Genomic DNA, 23,715 nt, shown 5'->3' on the forward strand with positions numbered 1-23,715 from the left:
ATAAAACAGACAATTAATCGTCATAGCCGTCACAATATATTAGACAATTAACTGTTAGCCAAATTTCATAATTTGGACAGCCCTAAGTGCGGAATATGTGATATTAGTAAATCTACCAACATCCGTTGACATAATGTTTGGAATTACTTATTGTGAGAGGAAATATATGTTTTAGTCGCATATCGTCGGTTAGTGGAAACTTTGTCATTTCACAAAAGTTTTGTTCAAATGTGTCATGGAAACGTAGCTTATGTAAATGCTAACACATCCTGAAATTGGTTCTGGAATTGCTCCCGTAAAGATGATCTAGTAACATTTACGAAACATTTCTCAAATGCCTCCTCGTCTCAACATTTTCATCACATTTAGTTTTATTCTGTAAAGATAAAGACTTGTTAATGTTTAAAGGAACAGTATGTGGGATTTTGTGGTATTGCAATCACAAAACTTGTGGCTAAAACTGGTACTGCAATCACACAACTGGTGGCCAATACACAAAATGACAACACAAACATCAGTTGAGGGCTGCAACTCCACTTTTTAAATGACAATATTCTGGCCAGACCACTGTTGTCAGTGATATAAGTATTTGAAGTGAAAATTATTTCTTAATGTCTAGTGACATATCAGGGCCATTTTATGATTAATTGATATAAATTTCTTACATACTGTTCCTTTAATGTTCATTTAACTTTGAATAAACTGTTGCCAGTAAATAACATAAATTTAAATCTAAAGTAAGCAAACAGTTGGCAGTAATACTGTAATTTCTACAGAAATGTTTTACAATGTATGAGCGCATGCACAGATTCCACAAAAACATTGGATGTTAATGAACCAAAATCAAACGATCCTGTTTTTGACAGCAACACATTAAGACAACCACTGAATGCACTTGCATAATATTTGAGAACAAAGAATGATGAACAGGTAACATTGGCTATAACAAAATGGCATATTGTATAGAAACTGTGCTTAGGTTTAGCCCATAGATATGTATAAAGGCTAGATGTCTCGCCTGCGCTGCTGGCCAATTGAGGGGAATGTCCGCATTTGGCGGCCATCTTTACCACAGGCACCGATTTTCAAACGCTTTGGTTTTTTATAAACGTCAAAGATGTACCTATGACACTGCATACTTATACAAAAAAAATTAAAAATATTCATGAAACATGTTAAAGCATCCAGAATTATAGCCACCTTAATAACGTTTGTCAGAAACCAAATGTTTAAAAATTGGTAGAAAATTGAGCAAGTTATGGTCATTTAAAAGTACCTGCACCATTAAAACTCAATGCTACGAGTGAGCGAGCTGCCTGTGGTAAGATGGCCGCCAGGTGATGACGTTGGAGACTCCGCTGTAACACATCTAGCCTTTATACGTATCTATGGGTTTAGCCGACATGAAAATGTTGGCAATGCTGCTGCCTGTATTTAAATTTTTTACGTTATATTGCAAAAGTTAAGTGAAAGAGAAATAATTTTTGCTGGTCCGAAGCTCCTATAGTAATTTCAACACGACTTAACGCAGCATAAATATTAAATATACTCGCTTCACACAGTATTTCGCCTTCAGCGCAGACAGATTACTGATTGATAATGCAAAGAACGCATGCACACTCCAAGCCAATAATCATATTGTCCAAAAACTTGACAGAATCAACCCCGCTAGCTCGCTGGTACTTTCAAGCTAACAACAGTAGAGACATGTGGATGCACCTAAAACTTTCATTTTTTGATTTCTTTCTCATCAAACCTCTTATGTTCACCATTTGCATCCCTGGCGCTGCAGTTGTAGTCTTTAGCGCAGGTTTACAAAGCTTGTAGCTGAGCGCAGGGGCACTTAGAGGGTGATGTGTGCGTATACACGAGTGATTGGTAACCATTTGCTTTCTTCACCTCCCTTTGTTTTAATTCCTGTAGGACGGTTTTAACCCTTAGACCTTGTCACATACTAACCAACTGGTACTGCAACTTATGGCACTGTGGGTTTTGTAGTCTTAACTGGATCTTCTTTTCTCTTTCTGGCTTTTTCTCGCTTCTCGCAGTATCACCACTAAACTGGAGCGGGCGCTGGAGAAGGTGGCTCCCTTGCTGAGGGAGATTTTCGTGGACTTCGCCCCCTTCCTATCGAGAACTCTGCTTGGCAGTCATGGGCAGGAGTTGCTCATTGAAGGTACAGGTGCTGTATTGTGCTCTTTTTTTCTCTACCTGGTGTCTCTGTGGAGTCCCTCACTGTCTGCCGTGTGTGTCCGCCCACTGGCTGCATCATATACACACACAATCATGCGAGTGCATGGGCCCAGAGCAGGTATGAGTATAGGATGGCAAGAATTTTGATGAAAAATAGTTAGTGGTTTAAATAATTTAGATTCAGACCAGAAGTCTGAAATGCCACCTCTATTGCAATTCACATTTGCTTCATGTTTCACCACTGTCTTTTGTCGCTTCATATTTCCCTTATCTTTTTTCTCTCAGCTTTTTGAACCGCCAAAGCATCAAAGTTGTGCTTAAAATAGTTGCAAAATATCCACACAAATTTTGCTTAAATTAAAAAAATTGTTACACAAAGATTAAAAATGTAGAGCAATTAAAACAGTATTATTTTTCTTAATAAGTACTTACATGTACTTACTGATTTTAAAATATGTACTTTAAAAATTTAAAAATATCACTTACATTTTTAAAATATGAACTAGAGGCTAAATCCTGTTAATTTATTATCTACATAATTACTACTAATAATTACTTAATATTTTAATATAATTATAATTAATATTTTATATTTATATTTTATATGTAAAATATATATGAGTCAATGACATGACGTAAATTATTTTGTGTCCGTATGGATAAATTAAATGTAAAAGGGTTAAATTTTAAAGATAAATTTGCATACGTTCTCTTTTTTGAGGACCAAGTCTAAAATTTCTGGTTTTATTTCATTTTGAAAGAATATTTGGGGGTTAATTGCAAAAATGTCAATGTGGTGTAACCGGTCTGTGTCAATTGGTCTAACTAGTTTTTTTTATTAAAATATAAATATATTCATAAATACAATGTGGAATAAAATATAATCATCTAGTTTAGTGTAATATGGTATTTTTTGTACATACATTTTTATATCATTTGTCAAAGATTATTTAGAAAACAGAGCTGTTTTCAGCATGTCAGGAAAAATATTACAAAAACGCATTAAAATGTACATTTAGAAATAACTAATAAAATTATATTTTAAATTGATTTTTTTATGATTACACTTGCATGCGATCAAGGTGGATAAAATATTTAATATTTCTCATTCTTTGGCGCAATTGGCGATTTTACCATTTGACATTTTCAGGTCCATTCAGTCTGAACTTACATAAAAATGGTGCAAATGTGATTTTTTTTATTGCATAAAATGAACATAAATACACTGTGCATTGAAATAAAACTGATGCATGCTTTAAAACAAGTAAAAAAAATTTAATTTCTCATCTTGCGAACCGTTTTTGTCACTAACCCATATATTTAAGAAAAATTTGTCATTTTTTTATAATTAATAATCTCAACACTTTAAATATTTTAATAGTAATATTTTATTATTATTTTAAAATTAATCATCGTGTTAAAATATTATTCTTCATAAATATTTTAATTAATATTAATAAATCATCATACTTTTGATACTTTTTTTTGCTTATGCAGTACTTACAATTATTATTATTTTAATAATTTTAAATCTCTCTCTCTCTCTCTCTCTCTCTCTCGCTCTCTCGCTCTCTCTCTCTCTCGTCCTGTCGGGCTTCAGTGTCTGTCACATCGTCTTCTTCACAGTTTAATGTGTTTGTGTTACTGTTTGTGATGTTAAATTAAAGCTGAATTTTCTTCTTGTAAGAACACAGATTAGTCTGTGTTATTGAGTAATGGTATTTTAGGAATGTGAATGTGTTTCTGTTATTGTAGAGATGTGCATACTAAAATCAGATTTGTGTCAAACAGGTTTAGTTTGTATGAAGTCCAGCACATCAGTAGTGGAGCTGGTCATGCTGTTGTGCTCACAGGTGAGACTTTTATTCTTACAAATTTTCCCCAGCTTACTTTTTTCTTAACCGTTATCACATTTATAAAGATAAAAAAAACAAATTTCACCATCTTCCCTCATCACAAAGTGATTAAAGGAGCAGACACCGAGATTACATTGCATTCCAATTTCAAGCTTCATAAACTCTAAATTAAATCAAAAGATTTAAAATCACATTTAAGCAACTTAAAATCTGGGAAGAAGTCGCAGTGCGGAAATGTGGCAACATTTCTCCAGTCTTTGCCCCCTGTGTTCAACCTTTACAAGATCCAATTTCAGATTAACCCAATGCAGCAGGCCGGCACTGGTACCAAAGTATTACTGTTTACTTTTGATCACACTTACACGGTGACCTCCAAACTTTATTGAGTCCACTTTGAATAACTATTTAAAATCTAATTCGTCAATGAAATAATTTCGCTCACCTTTAAGATGGTTGTTTTTTCATGAAAATCCAGCGATGAGATCCATAAGATGTTCTGGGCTTTGCTGGGTTTTCCACTTTTCTCTCAAATTTGTCCCAACCAATTCATTTCGTTTCTTAAATCTAACTGACATTTTATGAAAATAAATCAACCTCCAGTTAAATCCAGGCGTCAACATTTTACATTAGCAACTTCACTGAACCTTATTTGAGTATTTCAGAAGATCCAGGATTTATACTGCAGCATCTCAGTTGACTTCCTCCACCTTTAGAGATGAAGTTAGGACTAGTAGCTTTAGGGTGTAACAGTGGCCCATCCAGCTTTTGATGCTGTCTCCCCTCCTCCCTAGTTTCCCGTCATCAGCACGTATAGTATTACTGAAGCTCCAAACCTTCCATTAATGGCTCAAGGGATTGAAACTGTACCCTAAATATTGATTGGCAGGAAGCAGGGGGTAATGGGAGCTGTCTGTGATGTGTCCTTCTAGAAGCGTCTGATGCTAAGTGCATTCTGCCTCTCTTATGCCTCACCCTCACTTATGTGGCGAAGAGCCAATCAGAGATCATCAGTACATCCGTTCAGCAACCACATCAAGCGCCCATCCATAAAAATGTGCAAATATTGTCTTTATTCCCAGAAAAAGACAATAAAGTGTTGTATTTTAAGCATCCCCAAAGTTTCATTTACTGCTATTACTAAAATGTTTAAATTATGACGATCCGTAATTAATTTCTTTTTTGTGGGTTTCAGGAGTGGCAGAACTCCATACAGAAGAATGCTGGACTTGCTTTTATCGAGCTTATTAATGAAGGAAGGTAAAAATACTTGCTCTAATCCTCATTATTTTTCCTGACTACACACTAGAGTTGACCAGTTTATAGTTAACCACTAAAGCTTTAGTGGTAGTTTAAGATATAAACAAAGTAATTTTAACAGTATTCTAGTAGCTCAATTAGCAGAGCACTGCGCTACAAGTGCAAAGGTTGTGGGTTCAACTATAACTGTAACGGTACATGGGGCGAAAGCGTTAACGCCTAAAGGAAGGCTTGTCTGAAATGTGGCCAACAGCCAATCACAGTGGTCTCAACACATGCTCCGGTGATGTCGCAGTGGATAAGACACACGCCTTTGGTGTGAGAGACCTGGGTTCGAATCCATTGTGACACACCATTGTGTCCCTGAGCAAGACACTTAACCCCTTGTTGCTCCAGAGGCATGCGACCTCTGACATATATAGCAATTGGATAAAAGCGTCAGCTAAATAAATAAAATAAATAAAGGTGATCTGACTGGCTGACACACGCGTTGGCGCTTGAAAAGTTGAGAAATGTTCAACTTCTGCCGCGTGCAACAACAGTGACGCGGCGTTGACAGATTCACAATTCAGTTCGGCAACGCATGACGTCACCCATTAAAGCAAATGAGAAGCGTTAACGCTTTCGCCCCATGTGAATGTACCGTAAGTTGGAAACACTGGTAAATCTAAATAATTCATACCAAAACAGTTTAGAGTACCTTTATGTGAGATCAGAGAGCACAATATATTGACAGCAGATGCAAAATTGATCTTTAGCGTTAAATCAAGTCTGTTGTTGACTTATTACTAATGGTGAGTTATGTTTGTTTCAGACTGCTGTGTCACGCCATGAAGGATCATATCGTCAGAGTTGCCAACGAGGCTGAGTTCATCCTCAACAGGCAGAGAGCCGAGGATGTTCACAAACATGCAGAGTTTGAGGTCAGTCAGTCTGTATATATGGAAATTTATACAGGTATATCATGTATATTCATTTTATTGCCTACGACAAAACTTAAAGGGGACATATCATGAAAATCAGACTTTTCCATGTTTAAATGCTATAATTTGCTCTCGAATGCTTTTATCAACCTAGAAAATGTGAAAATGATCAATCCAGTAACTTAGTTTGGGTTAACCATTCTCTGCAAGCATGTGAAAAAATAGGTAATTGAAATTTGGCTCCCCTTGTGATGTCAAAAAGAAATCTTATTATAATAATACCACCCTTTAATCTGCACTATCCAACCACAGCACTGCCATTTAATGCAGAGAAAGAGAGAAAATAATTTACAGCACAATTCAGTTTCAATTTCAACAAACCACCAATATGGCGATCAATATTTGCATTTCATCAGCTTTTCACCCAAAAACAGCACATTTTTGCTCACACCTGCAAAGTGGCAATTTTAAATGTGTTATAATAAATGATCTTTTGAGCTGAAACTGCACATATGTAAAATTTATTTTGCATCTTAAAAAGTATTGTGAAATGTCCCCTTTAAATGATGTATATGGGATATTTGGTATCTTTTCTCTTTTCTGTAGTCAAACTGCGCGCAGTATGCAGCCGACAGGAGAGAGGAGGAAAAGATGTGCGATCACCTGATCAGTGCCGCTAAACACAGAGATCATGTGACCGCAAATCAGTTGAAACAGAAGATCCTCAACATTCTGACCAATAAGCATGGAGCATGGGGCACGATGTCACAGAGGTGCACCCACAACTTCCTGTTGATAAAACTTTTGTGTTTGAAGTGAGAAAATGACATGTAACATTTAAATCTGATGGCAAAATATTAATCTAATGTGACCCTGCCAGTGAAAGTCTCAAAATCTAATTAGGAAATTAGGAGCATCAAAGTTTGTTTCAGTAATCTTTGTCATGATCTTACTCAGTCGGTATTCAAGGAAAACACCACAGTTTTTAATATATTACTATGTTCTTACCTCAACTTAGACAAATTAATGGATACCTATCTTTTGTCGGTGCGTGCACTTGGTCTTTGTGCAGCGCGTTGTGAGTGTGTTGGCGTTTGGCCTGGCCCCATTCATTCCTTGGGATCCAAACCGGGATGATTTTGAAGCCACCAAACACTTCCACGTTTTCGCCTATTTAAAGACTGTTACATGAGTAGTTACACGAGTAAGTATGGTGGCACAAAATAAAACTTTTGTTTGGAACCATAAGAATGAATGGGGCTAGGCTAAATGCTAACACATTCACGAAGCGCTGTACAAAGATTATAAGTGCACACATTGAAAACAGATCAGTATTTATTCATCTAAGTTGAGGTAAGAACATAATAAAATATTGAAAAACGGGGGTGTTTTCATTTAAAGATATCAAAGTTGTATTATCACACAATGTTCTGGATGATTTTATGTAGAAAATTTACAAATAATTTAGCTGGCAAGGCCGCTTACCTGGTTTATTACTGTAATCTGTAATACTGCAGTTGTTTTTTTTATTTTGTGGCTGTCCTTCATCCCTTCATTTTCTTTCTTTTTCCTTTTCAGTCAGCTGCATGATTTCTGGCGTTTGGATTATTGGGAGGATGACCTGCGCAGGAGGCGGAGATTTGTGCGCAATGCCTTCGGCTCCACGCACTCAGATGTGCCTCTCAAATCTTTAGAGGAATATGGTCAGCATTATTCTCTTACACCTCAGAACTAATTTGCGGTCTCTTTTTTAGACATTTATATAAAGAAATACAATGAAAAGTGATAAAATATTTGTATAAGTGAGTTCATGACTTCATGTCATTAAAAATAGCATGTATTGTTTAAAATTATAATAATAATGATTGTATTTTTTCCATAAGCAGGCTCTGAGGAAGAGGAGGGGATGAAGTCAAAGAAATCTTTTCGCAGTCATCCGGTGGTCAGTCCAAATCCAGAGACTGAACTGATGCTGGAGGGAGACGATGATGCGGTTAGCCTGCTGCAAGAAAAAGAGATTGACAATCTCGCAGGTAGTAGTCAGCGCATCTGATGCACTAAAGAGGCTTTTAGCCTTTCAAGAGATTCACAACTAGGCATCTCTCAGATCCCATTGTAAAAGAGCCATTGAACTACAAAACAGATTAGCGTTAAATGGGGGTCTTTATCAACAGTGCCAGCCCAAGCTATTAACGTGACCCTTGATGTTTGCTGGTTCTTTGATGCATTGTTTATGCACGTGCTAATGTATGCAACTGTACTCTATTTCCAGTGGCTTTTCGGCCGAGAGTACTTATCCTGAGAGGCAAGTTCGGTCCTTCAGTAAATGAATATGCTAATTAACGTTTTAGTTCAAAACAAGCTGCGACTCGCCGCCTTTTGATGCAGATCTCAACTAAATCCTCACAAACGTGTAATTTATGAGCTTAAAGTGCTACGCCTGATTTTGACATTAAAGGTCTGAATCGCTAAATTAACTAATTAACACCTATCAAAGTAGCCACTTAGTCATTATAATAATTGTTTTCTTTTTTTTCCCCTGCTTGTTTTTTTCCTGAAATGCTTATTATTTTAGTGAGATAAAGATGGTATACTATAAATTAGCATTTTCATATTAATGTTAGCATTTTATTTATCTTAATTGCAGTTGTGGCATGACCTGCCACAAACATTATTATGAAATATTTACATTATTTAATCTAGATTAATTGCATACAAAATAAAAGTGATTTTTTTTTGCATAATATACAAGTGTTTGCTGTGCTTAATTATTATGTAGAAATACACACACATTCATATATTTATTTAAGAAACATTTACATGTGTATATATATTTATTTATATTTTATATTACATATAAATAATACAAATATATATATATATATATATATATATATATATATATATATATATATATATATATATATATATATATATATATATATATATATATATATATATATATATATATATATATATATAAATAAGTGTTTAAAATATAAATATACATAAAAACAAACACACATATATTAATTAAAAAATAACTTTTATTTTGTATGCAATTAATCTAGATTAATCTTTGCCCAGTTTTAATATTTATTTTTATGTTTCTTGTACATAATCAATCATGTAAAGATGGTGAAGTTATGGCTAAGGCATCTGCCAGTGACAACCCCTGAATCGTTATATGTATAATAATTTGAAACATACTCTAAGGGGGTGTGTACACCAAGGCATTTACGCTGGCAGTTGGCGCATGTTTTCAATTGTTTCAAATGGAAGCGCAGCGCTCATCGCTGAACAATCACAGTTGAAAAATGTTAAACTTTGGGTGAAACGCTCAGCTCGTCAAGGTCACTTCTCATTCTACCGTTCAATCACAGTGGAGGGGGGCGGGACAAATATCACAACAACCAATCTTTGCATCGCTCAACGCCTGGTAAACAAAGCAGAATTATTATAGCATCCAAAGTGCTGAGCTGAAAAAACGCTAGCAAGCACCCACAGTCGGCATCCGCCTGGCGTTTTCATCCACGTTTAAGTGCATTGGTGTACAAGTCCCTTAATGTTTAATTCTCTGTCTTGAAATCCAAGGTCTAACCATAATCCCTTGTGATTTTTATTAATCTTTTTAGTAAAAGCTTTTTAATAAAGAGCTTCTTAATCTTTAACATGGTTTCTTTCAGGTCCAGTTGTCCTGAGCACACCAGCCCAGCTGGTTGCTCCTGTGATTGTTGCTAGAGGAACGTTGTCAATCACCACAACAGAAATCTATTTTGAAGTTGATGAGGACGATCCAACTTTCAAAAAGATCGATGCAAAGGTGTTGGGTTTTTCCTAATTTCCACCTATGAATATTATTATCAGTATTTTATTTCATTTTCTGCATTAAAGTGAAGATTTAGATTTTTACTGTTTTGAATCCATTCAACCGATCTCTGGGTCTGGCAGTACCACTTTTAGCATAGCTTAGCACAATCCATTGAATCTGATTAGACCATTAGCATCACTCTAAATCACTCTAATAATCAAGGACAATAGTTCGTAGCCATATCTGCCTAGAAAATCGCAACTTTTAATTTTCTGACGGTCTTAGTACACGATGTAACTCCAGAAGAGTCAAGTTTTAAATAGGAAAAATATTCAAACTCTTAGGTCATTTTTGAATGCGATGCTAATGGTTTCATCAGATTTAATGGATTATGCTAAGCTATGCTAAAAGTGCTAGCGCCAGACCCGGAGATCAGCTGAATGGATTCCAAAATGGTAAAAAATGGAAAATGAGCATATTTTCAAAAAAAAGTTGAGTGTCCCTTTAAATGCCAATGAAATGACTAAAATTACATTTATCAAATTAAGGCATTTTAGTTACTGACTTATAACCTTTTCATTGCCATTAAAGTAAAATAACTAAACCTAAACATACTGTAAGAGCCTGACAAAAAATGCTTATTTACAAGAAAACATGTCAGATGTACTTTTGCGTCCACGTGTTAAGGTGCTGTATATGTTTTGTGTGACAGGTGTTGGCGTACACTGAAGGTCTGCACGGCAAGTGGATGTTTAGTGAGATCAGAGCAGTTTTTTCTAGACGTTACTTGCTCCAGAACACTGGATTGGAGGTCTTCATGGCCAACAGGAGTAAGAGACTGAAATGCTTAAATCATATAAAAATAAATATATTTCTATTTTTTATTAACATTCTTTCTTCATCGTTTCCCTCCACAGCATCCGTCATGTTTAACTTCCCAGATCAGGCCACGGTGAAAAAGGTGGTGTATAGTTTACCTCGGGTGGGTGTCGGCACCAGCTATGGTCTCCCTCAGGCGAGGTAAGGTCTTTGATGTTGACTTTTACCAATATACCAATAACAGTATTATTAGCCTGTGTTTTTTCCATTATCACATTACTGTTTCTTCCACAGACGTATTTCTCTTGCGACACCACGGCAGCTCTTTAAGTCGTCTAACATGACCCAAAGATGGCAACGGAGAGAAATTTCCAATTTTGAGTACCTCATGTTTCTGAACACAATCGCAGGTGAGAGCCACGTTCACCTCAGTTACAGTATCGCTACTAATAATGGTAGTCAAGATGTGAAGCATCAATGTAATCAGTTTTTTTTTTTTTATTTCCAGGGAGGACCTATAATGATCTAAACCAATATCCTGTCTTCCCCTGGGTCCTCACTAACTACGACTCCGAGGACCTGGATCTTACCTTACCAGGGAATTTCAGGGATCTATCAAAGGTAATCACGCCAGGCTGGTTTATTGTATGTCTTTCAAGAAAATGCTGAAAAATCTTGACCATTACGATATACAGTACGTTTTTGTTATGCGGTTATTCCAATCCCCGGTATTCCTTAATTTCTTTCCTGCTTGTTACCACAGCCAATCGGAGCCCTCAATCCAAAGCGAGCCGTGTTTTACGCCGAACGCTATGAGACATGGGAGGACGATGGAACTCCGCCCCATCATTACGCATCACTTTATTCCACCGCGGCGTCAACTCTCTACTGGCTTGTCAGGATAGTAAGTACTTGCTTTAGATCTGTATTATGTCTTTAATAATTGCTTGCTGGGTTTTTTATATTTACGTTTATTTTATGTATACACATTTTATTTTATTATTCTTTTAACTCGTTGACTTTATTTTCTTGTTTTTGGTGTAAGTAGTATCAGTTTAATTTTTAATCCTTTGGTTGCATTAAGTTTTCCTGTGGCTCAATTGGTAGAGCATTGCATTTGCTACACAAAGTCATGGGTTTGACTCCCTAGGAAACATACTGACAAAATGTATAGCTTGAATGCACTTCAGATACTAGCTTGTACATAAATATAAAAGTATTCCATTTTCTCATCATTCCAGGAACCCTTTACAACATTCTTCTTGAATTGTAATGACAACAAGTTTGACCATCCTGATCGGACATTCTCTGGTATTGCTCGCTCTTGGCGAAGTTGTCAGAGGGACACATCTGACGTTAGGGTAAGAACAAAACTTCACAGAACGAAACCAAATATGCATAAACTGGCAGACCCTACGAAAACTGTTTTTTACATAAATGTGTGTTGGCTGTGTGTGAACCCAATAACCCTACAATTAAAAAAATCCACCCACTACTTCTTTTCTGACCTCATTAGACATGCTGTTTTAATTCTCTTATCAATGTGATGTCACACTGATAAAGCCCCACCCCCAGCCAATGACTGACTGGTTAATTTGACCTAAAAGCTTTTCTAAATGGGTGATTCTTACGAAATCCAGACTTTATTAAAAAGCCCTTGAAGCCTATTATTTGCACATATAAGATTAAGGTCTGAACGTACTATAACCATTATTTTTAGAGGATTTAAAAAATATTTCCTATAGAATTATTTACATTTTTTAGATTATCATTATCAAAAATTAACATTACCGCAACATGATATTACATTAAACATATGCATTTACAAACTAATGAGAACTAAAAGTTGTCTAGGTACTATGACAAACAAAATTTCAACTTTTATCTGGAGAGAAAAAATAAGAACTGCTTACCTGGTAGCCATCTTGAGTAGGGCTTAAAAAAATGATTGAAAATTGTTGTGGAGGATGAGAACATTTTTCTTGGACACATTTATATTCCTTATTATTGTCTCTACATTTACCAATGATCATCAAATACCACATGTATCTTTACTGTAAATGTTTATAGTATAACATGCACTGAAGCTTTTTATTTTTTAGATTTTTTAATTATAAATATTTCCATGTCAAAGAACCCAAATCCAGTCATGGACACGTTGCGGCAATGATAATTTTCCCTTTAAAGGTGGAAAAAACCTAATTGGTTTGTATGATGTCATTTGAAATCATGTACAAAATAACTGTATGCTTCTTATTTTGATAGCATTTACTTTTTTTATCAAAATGTTTCATGACACCTCATAAGTCTAATTTCGCTAGAATCTCCCAAATGTGTGTTGGCAGTGTGTGAACCCAACAACCTTACAATGAAAAAATCCACCCATTACTTCTTTTCTGATCTCATTAGACATGTTGTTTTGATTCTCTTATCAATGTGATGTCACACTGATAAAGGCCCGCCCCCAGCCACTGACTGGCTGGTTAATTTGACCTAAAAGCTTTTGTAAATGTGTTTGTTAGCATGCTGTAGCGCTAAAACACTGCTAAAGATACTGTTGTCTCAGACTGTAATCACAGGAATCAGATCTATTTTAACCAAAAGCGCTCCCTGTCTGTTGAAAAGGGAATGAGGTGCTGTAGCTCATTTGCATTTACACAAATTAAAGGCGCTTTTTTGCTCCCATCCAAATAGGGGCATTTTGGACATGCTATAAAAAAGCGTGTTTTTTAAGCTGAAACTTCACAGACACATTCTTTCTATACCGGAGACTTGCATAATATGTGCACTTTTAATGTATTTTATGTCTATTATATTTTGGCTATAATGTAAATGATTGTAATTCTGTTCTGTCAACATAAATGTGTTTATGTGTAACAGGAGCTGATACCTGAGTTTTACTACCTCCCTGAGATGTTTGTGAACAGTAGCGAATATAACCTGGGGATGAGAGAGGACCGAACAGCCGTTTGTGATGTGGATCTGCCAGTCTGGGCCAAAAAACCAGAGGACTTTGTTCGCATCAACAGGATGGTGAGAGATTTGTGTGTGTGTGTGTACCTTTGCTGAGGCTCACATTACTGTGCAATTACAACATTATTTGAATTAATAGTTCGATTCAGGCAATCTTTTCAAAGTGTCAAGAGTCTAAGCCAAATGAGGCCATCGGTTCATTAAATAGAGCACTTCAATTTGTAAAAGGAAAAAAATCTACTTTAAACCTGACATAGACTTTACAAAGCTGGTAATTTCTCTTTAAACCCCTGATTGTTTCTTCCATTAACTGTGTCGTGTCAGGCGCTGGAGAGTGAATTTGTGTCGTGTCAGTTGCACCAGTGGATCGATCTCATCTTCGGCTACAAGCAGAGGGGCCCTGAAGCCATTAGGGCCCTTAACGTTTTCCATTACATGTCTTACGAGGGCTCCGTGAACCTGGACATCATCAGCGACCCTCAGATGAGAGAGGTATTAAAGTCCTTGTGTAACGATCTGTGAAGCTTAAAGATTTCACATGTAATGACTGGTTAATAGTGATGTTGTTGTCCTACCTGTCAATATTCTTCATTCCTTTACAAAATGAACAGAGCGTATTTTGTTTATAGAGATCGGCACTTTCACAACAGTGTCCTGCGATGTAATGTACTGGAAATGTAATCGTTTGCTTTGTTTTTTCTGTATCCGTGTAGACTATGGAGGCTCAGATTCAGTCATTTGGACAGGCTCCATCTCAGCTGCTAATAGAACCTCATCCGCCCCGCAGTTCTGCAATGCATTTGGTGAGATAACGCTCAAAATTTTTATTATAATGTCTGTTTTGGGACTTGTATTAGCTCTTTTATTAAAGTCTTTATTACATCTTTCTTACTGATATCTATATTAGATCTTATATGTAGATGAATATTATGGTTTTTGTAATTAGATTTATTATACTGTAGTCTTTTATCTTGACACGTCTTTATTACATGCCTTCTATATAGATCAGATTATATCCCCTAACATTTTCTTTTGAATAACATATAGTATACTAAGGAATCATGCACATTAAACACTGCAAAAAAATGTGTTACTTAGTAATTTTGTCTTGTAGAAATATATAAAATAATTAAATACACTGCAAAAAATGATTAAAAAAAAAAATCTTAGTATTTTTCTCTTGTTTTCAGTAAAAATATCAAAAAATTCTTAAATTAAGATGTTTTTTCTTGAGGAGCAAAACGACCCAAGAAAATAAGTCTAGTTTTTTAGACCAAAAATGTCAAATTTAAGTAATTTTGTGCATAAAACAATCAAAAAAATCTGCCAATGGGGTAAGCAAATTTTTCTTGATTTTTTTTCTTGAATTTAGTGTTTAAGAAAAATGTTCAAGATTTTTTTGCTTAACCGCATTGGCAAATTTTTCTTGCTTGTCACTTGTCTAAAAACTAGACTTATTTTCTTGGGGTGTTTTGCTCATCAAGTCATCAAGAAAAGGCATCTTAATTTAAGAATTTTTAGATATTTTTACTGAAAACAAAAATACTAATTTTTTTTTCTTGAGAATAATTTTTTGCAGTCTGTATTGTGATATTATTAGGTGTATTTTCTTGCAGAGCAAAATTACCTAAGAAAAAAAGTCTAACAATTTAAGTGAATTTGTGCTTAAAACAAGCAAACGTCTGCCAGTGGGGTAATTTTTCTTGAATACATTGTTTAAGAAAAAAAAAATGTTTGCTTGTTTTTAGCACAAATTCACAAAAATTTGATGTTTGACTTATTTTCTTAGGTCATTTTTCTCATTAGGAAAATGCATCTTAATGTAAAGGGGACATTTTTTTCATGTTTAAGTGCTATTAATGGGTCCCCAGTGTTTTATCAACCTAGAAAATGTGTAAAAGAACAACCCAGTAAGTTAGTTTTGGTAAACCATTCTCTGCAAGCATGTAAAAAATTTAAATTTTGGCTCCCCTTGTGACGTCAAAAGGGGATAATACCACCCCTTAATCTGCACTATCCAACCATAGCACTGTCATTTAGTGCAGCGCTCAGCTCATTTGCATTTAAAAGGACAGACCCAAAAAAAACCTAGAAAGTGGCGATTTTAATATGTTATAATAAATTATCTATTGTTTTTTAAGCTAAAACTTCACATACGTACTCGGGAGACACCAAATATTTATTTTACATTGTTAAAAAGTCTTGTGAAATGTCCCCTTTAAGAATTTTTAGATATTTGTGCTGAAAACAAGACTAAGAAAATGTTTTCTTGAAAATCATTTTTTGCAGTGTAAATGCAAAATCTTGGAGATGTTTTTTTCGGGTTGCCAGACACTTATTGACGTGGAAAGCATAGTTCATCTGCTCATTTTTAGGATTGCAATGTTTTTGTTGTCTGCAAATTACAATCCCGCTCATGTGGATTTTTATAACTTAATCTGCGGCTCATTTCGGAAGTTGCGTCCACCGGAAGTTGCATTTATGGGCCATTGCGGTCTCCGTGATAACTGGCAACCGAGCTGTCTATTGGTAAATTGACAGTGGGTGGGATCACACAGACCAAAACAAAAACTTTTTAGAAAGAGAATAGCTAGCTAGCTACAGCATTGTTTTTCAGAGAAACAGATATGTAACCTTTTCATGCTTCCTAAATATCTATGAATGTATTATAGTATTTTTTATTTAGTACAGTGAAAAACCTACACACAGCTCATTTAAGGCTTAAAACAAGTATGAGAAAGCACATATTTTACTTTAATATAGAGCTACAGTATGTGAAGCCATCTTTTGGACCAGTGTAATGATGGAAGAAAAATTGAAACTTGGCCAAATGTCTTTTTATAGTCATGTTGTTTGCTTTTTATGTCAAATAAATAGTTAGAAAAAAATATGGTGCATGATTTTCACGATTAAAACAAAATCTAGGGGAATTGTATAAACAGTTAGGGCATCATTGTTATCAATGTGTTATCTTTTTAGGTATTTATTGCCTAGGGTTGGATGTTGTCAGTCGAACTCCCCCTCTCACTCTTAAAATAGTCCAAACTTATCCAAAGCTGAACTAAATTTCTTGCCCAGATTCCCACCCTGTCCTCTTTACCTTTTTGATCCGCTCTAATTTACCTTACTAATTCCTGTTTTCCCTTCCTTTCTCCTTTCTTTCCTATCTCATTTTCCCTATACATACCCATATTCCCATACTTCCTTCTCTCTTCCTCCTCTCTTCTTGCTCTTTTCTGCTTATCAGTGTTTCCTTCCCCAGAGTCCTCTGATGTTCAAGGACCAAATGCAGCAAGATGTCATCATGGTGCTAAAATTCCCCTCCAACTCTCCGGTCACGCACGTGGCAGCCAACACGTTGCCTCACCTCAGCATTCCCGCTGCGGTCACGGTGACGTGCAGCCGACTCTTTGCCGTCAATCGCTGGCATAACACAGTGGGTGAGTAGCAGTATATGTAAGGTGTGAAGCATTCGAGCTGGTGGGTCACGTCTTTTCTGTGGGGTTGTGGACAGCATGGTACTGATTTTTAAGCAAAATGGGATAAAGAGTTTAACATAAAGAGACAGTTTGAGGGCTTTTTCGTGGATTTTTCTGTTTGTTTAAGAATAACTTTTTTTGTAGGTCTCCGAGGTGCTCCAGGATATTCATTAGAACAGGCTCATCATCTCCCCATTGAGATGGACTCTCTGATTGGTACGTTTATCAGATTATGTAATTCGACCTGTCAAGTTTGTTACAAAACAACAGATTTTTTTCCATGTTCACACCTGTTCTGTGCTTCCTTTCTCAGCCAACAACTCTGGCATTAGTAAAAGGCAAATCACAGATTTGGTTGATCAGAGCATACAGATCAACACGCACTGCTTTGTGGTAACAGCAGACAACCGCTACATCCTGGCGTGTGGCTTCTGGGACAAGAGTTTCCGTGTTTACTCGACAGAAACAGGTGCATCCATTTAATTTGATGATGTTTGTGTGCCAAGTAGTAAATGGATAAAATTGGCAAGATATAAAAAATCAAATCTATTTTTTTTTAAATGAGCTTGTTCGTTCACTCCACATTTAGGGAAACTCACTCAGATCGTGTTTGGCCATTGGGACGTGGTGACTTGTCTTGCGCGATCTGAGTCCTACATTGGCGGTGATTGTTATATAGTCTCTGGCTCGCGAGACGCCACCTTGCTGCTGTGGTACTGGAGCGGACGACACCACATCATCGGTGATAATCCTAACAATAGTAAGTAGACAGTTTAATAAATGACCCAAATTAGGGAATCTGTGACCTGTGCTGGCAAAATGAGTGTCAGTGTGCACCGTCTATTTTGGAGCTACAAGCAAAAGAAAGAATAAATGTTGATTTTGGTCAAAATTGAGGTTTTGATAAAAATAAGTACATTAAGGCCTTGTCTAGTGATCTCAAGGGTTTAAAGAAGCATTTCACCCGTGGAAACATTAATCTATAGTAAAAGTGGATCATATTTGTAGTTGAAATGTAACATAAATGTAGAATTTGGTGACTATTTGACTGAGAAAAGGAGTGTGTTTGTAGTCTCACCCCCTCTACAAAGATGATGATGATTTTTGCATCATTGAAAGAAGGAAGTGCAACACTGAAATCCATATTTTTCCTGTCTCAGGGGAAACAGGAATGATGCATGACCATTCAAAAACATACTAACTACATTCTAACTATACAAAGCTTAATGCAAATGGGTGAAGTGTCCCTTTAAATAGTCATTAAACATCTAAAATGGTCTTTATTTGTATGTTTTCTGAGAGGTGTGCTGTCCTTAATGCTTAATCTAATACAAAGATGCGTGTCCATCTACATGCGCGTGTAACATTTTGGTTTTAAAACATGCAGGAATTAGAAAATAGTGCATTGATGTTAAAATAGCTATAAATAGTTATACATTTCTGGACCTGATTGATGTTAAAACAGTTATTAAGAGCGATAAGACATGAAAACAATCTTCCTCACGCTGACTGACAGATCTGAAGCTTCCACACAGACGCAGCAGCGCTCGACCCGGATATATATAGACATCTACACAGACTTACAGTGTTAAAAATATCTGTTTTGGCAAACAGATATAAATAAAATGTGAAGTGAAAATCAGAAGTGAATGTTTGGTTAAATATTTGATGTTAAACATTATATAGAGATTATCAAAATATATATAACTCATTTTGGACAGATTGCTCATTCCGACTCATTTTGCCAGCACGGGTCATATTTAGTTTGATGAACAGGAGTCATTCATCTGAATTTATTTACTTTTATGCTCTCTAGGATGCTTGATTAGCATCAAGTCAAATACTGCTGTGTAATGTTACAATGCATACATAAAAATATCATTTTAATAACATTTCAAAAATATTTGAAATGTAAGTTTTCAATTAATTTTAAAATTAAGGGTGTGTTTGCACGACAAAATTTGGCCAAGAAAACAGAATTTTTTCTTACACATGCAGTTTGGTGTACTGATGACATGAACGATTGCCGTTTATACAGATCAATGAAAGCTACTAAAATGTTGTATTATGAATGCCAGGCCAGTAGATGGCAGTGTAATATTGCAAGTGCATGACTTAATTTTTTACAAATTTACAATTTTTGTAGTTAACACAGAGACAGTAATAATGGTATTTTCAAAAGTTTGCGTTTTTAAAACCCCAGAACACATTGTTACAGAAATTAACTCTTTCATTTAAGAAATCTTTTAATTAAGAGAAAACATTTGAATGAAAAAACTTGTTCCTGATGATTTTTTAGGGTGATCTGTAATACTGCGATTATCAACTAGTTGGCGCCCTTTCCCAATTTATAAAAAACATTATTTATTAATTGTACACTCCGTTTATGTTTTGTTAATCATTTTGAATCTGATCTCTGAACAAAATTCCTTCACAAAAATGCAATTATTTCAGCTTTTTGTTCAAATTTATAAACCGAGAAAAAAGTCACGATAGGATGAAACATTTTTTTCCCATTTTCTTTGTTTTTTGTTTGTTTAAAAGCATAGGTTCTGTTGTTTCTTTTGATATATTTGTATGTTTATATATTTTTAAAAGAAAATTTTCCTCGAAGGCATTGTGTGGAACTTTTCCAAAAAAGGCTGGCGGGGAATGAGTTAATGACCAAAATGCATATGTTTTTAATGGATGTTGTCATGTAAGCGCTCCCTAAGATTATTATTAAAAATATGTGATATCTGAACCTGTGTTGTAGGTGATTATCCAGCACCTCGAGCGGTTCTGACGGGTCACGATCATGAGGTGGTGTGTGTGTCAGTGTGTGCTGAACTGGGACTCGTCATCAGTGGAGCCAAAGGTCAGAGCAAAATTTTTTATTATTGTTTTTCTGATCTAATACTGTCCTTTTCAATTGAAGGACTGTACTTCTATTATCAGAATTGATTTGATTTGTATTGTGTGAAACTTGTCTTAAAGGCATAGTTCACCCAGAAATAAAAATTCTGCCATCATGTACTCATCCTCATGTTGTTTTAAACCTGTATGAGTTTTTTTTTCTGATGAACACAAAAGAAGATATTGTGATAAATGATGGTAAGCACACAGCTGCCGTAACCATTCACTTCCATAGTAGGAAAACAAATATTTTGGAAGCATTGTGATAAATGATGAAGAAGATATTTTGATAAATGATGGGAAGCACACAGTTGATGGTACCCATTGAATTCCATCGTATTTGTTTTTCCTACTATGGAAGTCAATGGATACAATCAGCTGTGTGCTTACCATCATTTATCAAAATATCTTCTTTTATGTTCATCCGAAAAAATGTATTCATACATGAGGATGAGAAAATGATGACAGAATTTTCATTTTGGGGTGAACTGTCCCTTTAAAGCCAAAAATCCTAGTAATAGTAAATGGTTCTCATGCACCAACCTTACTTTTATTCATTTATTATTATTATTATTATTATTATACAAAAAATTGATGTTTTCTTCTGATAATGCACTACATTTGCATTATTTTAAGTGACTCAAACTCAAAACATTTGCACTGCTAACCCTGTACTGAGCTATGGAAACGCCTATGCTGTCTTGTAAAATGATAAAAAATGAATTCTAATGGTGCCTTTTTTTCAGAGGGCCCATGTTTGGTGCACACCATCACAGGAGATTTACTGCGGGCCCTTGAAGGCCCAGAGAACTGTATTCGGCCCCGTCTGATCTCTGTGTCCAGCGAGGGCCACTGTATCATCTACTATGAACGAGGACAATTCTGTAACTTCAGCATTAATGGAAAACTCCTGGCACAGATGGAAATCAATGACTCCACACGTGTAAGTGACAATACAACAATACACACACATTCAATACACACAAATCTTCTCCATTGATCTTTTCCATCTGCTCTTTCCTCCAGGCTATCCTGTTGAGCAGCGACGGACAAAATCTGGTAACGGGAGGTGACAATGGGGTCGTTGAAGTGTGGCAGGCCTGTGACTTTAAGCAGCTTTATATTTACCCCGGCTGTGATGCGGGCATCAGGGCTATGGACCTGTCCCATGACCAAAGGTGAGCCTACTTGACTTGACATATATATTTAATTTCTCTACTTTATTCTTATTTTATATATATATTTATATATGTATTCACAGGACTTTGATCACTGGAATGGCATCAGGCAGCATTGTGGCATTCAACATTGACTTCAATCGATGGCACTACGAACACCAAAACAGATATTGAGACAGAGAAACAGTGAGAGAAGAAGGGAAAGGTGTTGTTTAGGGTCACAGGCGAAGCCAATGTGAGGTTAATTCCTGCTAGACAGTTGACGGTGTCGCTAAGTTCAGGGTGGAGCTAAACCCAGATACAAATATAAGACATATCTCTAACATATCCTTAGATCTTTAGGGTTGTCCTTCACTCCCCACTTATTATGCGATGCCTGAAGTCCTTTCGTCTGCGAACACCATCGTACGCAAACGAAAGCAGGTGAGCCGGACCGCATGGACTCCAAACAGAAGAGGCTTTGAGATAAATGGCCGAGTTTTATTTGGGAAGGGAGGGGAATTCTGGGATAGGATTAAGACACGGCAGTGAACTTAATCTTTGTAAATACAAACTGCTGCTTTGCAGTTCTTCACTACAAAGGGGGGAAGTTCATACTTCTCACTCAATGACAGAAGATCTCATCACCTTTAATTTATTAATGACTTGCTGTAAGATATTGTGTAGTTCCAATGACATGATGAGTTGGATGAGGATTGTAGATGAACAGGGAGGAAGTGACCTATCAGACAGGAAACGGGCTTCTATTTCCTCTTTGTATATTTGGTAATTGTTTTGTCATATATGTAAATATTGTGACGGTTAGAAAAGCCAGGCATGTAAGCAGGCCGTAAAAAAGAATAAAGAGGAGAAAAAAGCAACAAAAAAAAGATAAAGAAACCCTCTCTCACTCACACCTTTGATTATTTATGAGACAAAAAATATTAATGTTGACGTTTTTGTATCAGACACTTTGCACCAGTAACATCTCATCATTTATCAATGTGTAAGGATTTTCTTTTGGCCACATTTTAGACCCATTCTTCCATTGTATAATTTGTGCATTGATGTTTGTTGTATTTAAATGATTAATATTACAACCATATGTGATGATTATGTTGTACAACCACAGCCACAGTAAGCAATATCCTTGTAGCCAAAAGTGACTGCATAAACTCGGTTTAATATGCGAAATGAAAGATATCTGTAATGAAAATACCGGTATTTACAACCCCTCTTCAAAATAAAAGTCTGAGAGAAAAACTATATTTTACAATTAATATAGTTGTTTTCTTGCAGAAGTGTAATTATTAGTTTAGAAGCTCAAAGATCAAAATATGAATAAATTATGCAAATAAATTGTTGATTTGCATTGTCATTGGCCATGTATGTGAATATGCACGAGATACATTGCGTGCAAGTCTGTCTCCTCGCAGGTTAAGTGGTCACTATTGTATATTTTAATTTGTACATTTGCTATATATCTTTTTGTTTTTATTTTGCAAGGTGTACCTGATCATGTCAATTTGCGTATGATTTTAATTTATTTTTATGCATCGTTTGTGGAGAGGAACAGTTGATTGGCAGGAGATAAATAAAGGATGATTTATTTAGATCGAAATGTAATTTTTAAATTCAGTCCCCACCTGCTGTTTCATGCATTTGCTGCAACTTGAATAAGCCAGAATCTTACAGGTGTCTCTTAAAATGTTTAAATATTAATTCATGCCAATATATAGAACAATACCTGTAAAATAAAATTGTTTCCTTTTTGTCGTATTTACAATAAAACAAATCAAAATATCTTTTTGAGTTTACGAGTTTTTCTTTACAGTAAGCTAAAAAAAATTGTTTTTTTTTGCTTCAGGTTGGACACCCCAGGTAAAAAATAAATACCAAAACGTGTAGTACATTGTTTTTTTTTTACTAAATAAAAGTGTAAAAGCTGTACACTACAAATACGGTAAGGTGCGTTCAAGCCATATCATAATTACGAGGATGTGAACATACTGTTGAAAAAAATAATTCTCAACAATTCAAGTTTTTATTTTCGGGTTGCTTTTCATACATTTGAAGAAAGTGACATTTAAAATGAAAATGTAAATAAATTATTTTTTCAAAGATAAGAGTCGGGTACACTGAAAAAATTATTCATTCAATTTACTCAATTTTTTTAAGGTAAGTGGTCGTAATCAATTTAAAATTAAACAAAAAAAATTTAAAAACAAAACAAAAAACTTTTGTTTAAATGTAGCTTAAATAAATTGATTGCAAACACTTACCTTAAAAAAAATGAGTAAATTGAATGAATCATTTTTTTCAGTGTATAATTTAGTAAATACTAGAGTAACA

General features: G+C 35.4%; 1 protein-coding gene across 26 annotated transcripts in view; it reads left to right on the plus strand.

Annotated features, from left to right (window-relative positions):
- nbeaa (neurobeachin a) overlaps positions 1-23,168 on the plus strand; it is a 158,548-nt gene extending 135,380 nt beyond the window's left edge. For 5 of the 26 annotated variants that reach the window (XM_055208095.2, XM_055208107.2, XM_055208104.2 and 2 more), the window contains 26 exons: positions 2,049-2,182; positions 3,985-4,046; positions 5,242-5,306; positions 6,121-6,229; positions 6,836-7,002; positions 7,808-7,932; positions 8,113-8,262; positions 8,502-8,534; positions 9,916-10,052; positions 10,753-10,870; positions 10,958-11,060; positions 11,154-11,269; positions 11,368-11,480; positions 11,623-11,763; positions 12,101-12,220; positions 13,740-13,892; positions 14,157-14,324; positions 14,546-14,635; positions 17,080-17,272; positions 17,456-17,527; positions 17,625-17,780; positions 17,901-18,071; positions 20,067-20,168; positions 20,953-21,149; positions 21,233-21,384; positions 21,468-23,168. In XM_055208095.2, the coding sequence (XP_055064070.2) occupies positions 2,049-2,182; positions 3,985-4,046; positions 5,242-5,306; positions 6,121-6,229; positions 6,836-7,002; positions 7,808-7,932; positions 8,113-8,262; positions 8,502-8,534; positions 9,916-10,052; positions 10,753-10,870; positions 10,958-11,060; positions 11,154-11,269; positions 11,368-11,480; positions 11,623-11,763; positions 12,101-12,220; positions 13,740-13,892; positions 14,157-14,324; positions 14,546-14,635; positions 17,080-17,272; positions 17,456-17,527; positions 17,625-17,780; positions 17,901-18,071; positions 20,067-20,168; positions 20,953-21,149; positions 21,233-21,384; positions 21,468-21,558 (3,238 nt within the window). In that variant the 3' untranslated portion in view covers positions 21,559-23,168. The remainder of the gene's footprint in view (positions 1-2,048; positions 2,183-3,984; positions 4,047-5,241; positions 5,307-6,120; positions 6,230-6,835; positions 7,003-7,807; positions 7,933-8,112; positions 8,263-8,501; positions 8,535-9,915; positions 10,053-10,752; positions 10,871-10,957; positions 11,061-11,153; positions 11,270-11,367; positions 11,481-11,622; positions 11,764-12,100; positions 12,221-13,739; positions 13,893-14,156; positions 14,325-14,545; positions 14,636-17,079; positions 17,273-17,455; positions 17,528-17,624; positions 17,781-17,900; positions 18,072-20,066; positions 20,169-20,952; positions 21,150-21,232; positions 21,385-21,467) is intronic. The other 21 variants (XM_055208117.2, XM_055208102.2, XM_055208111.2 and 18 more) reach the window with 10 other exon arrangements.
- Positions 23,169-23,715: the final 547 nt, after the last annotated feature.

Source organism: Misgurnus anguillicaudatus, chromosome 12 (genome assembly GCF_027580225.2).
Source record: "Misgurnus anguillicaudatus chromosome 12, ASM2758022v2, whole genome shotgun sequence".
In the NCBI taxonomy this organism is placed as follows: domain Eukaryota; kingdom Metazoa; phylum Chordata; class Actinopteri; order Cypriniformes; family Cobitidae; genus Misgurnus; species Misgurnus anguillicaudatus.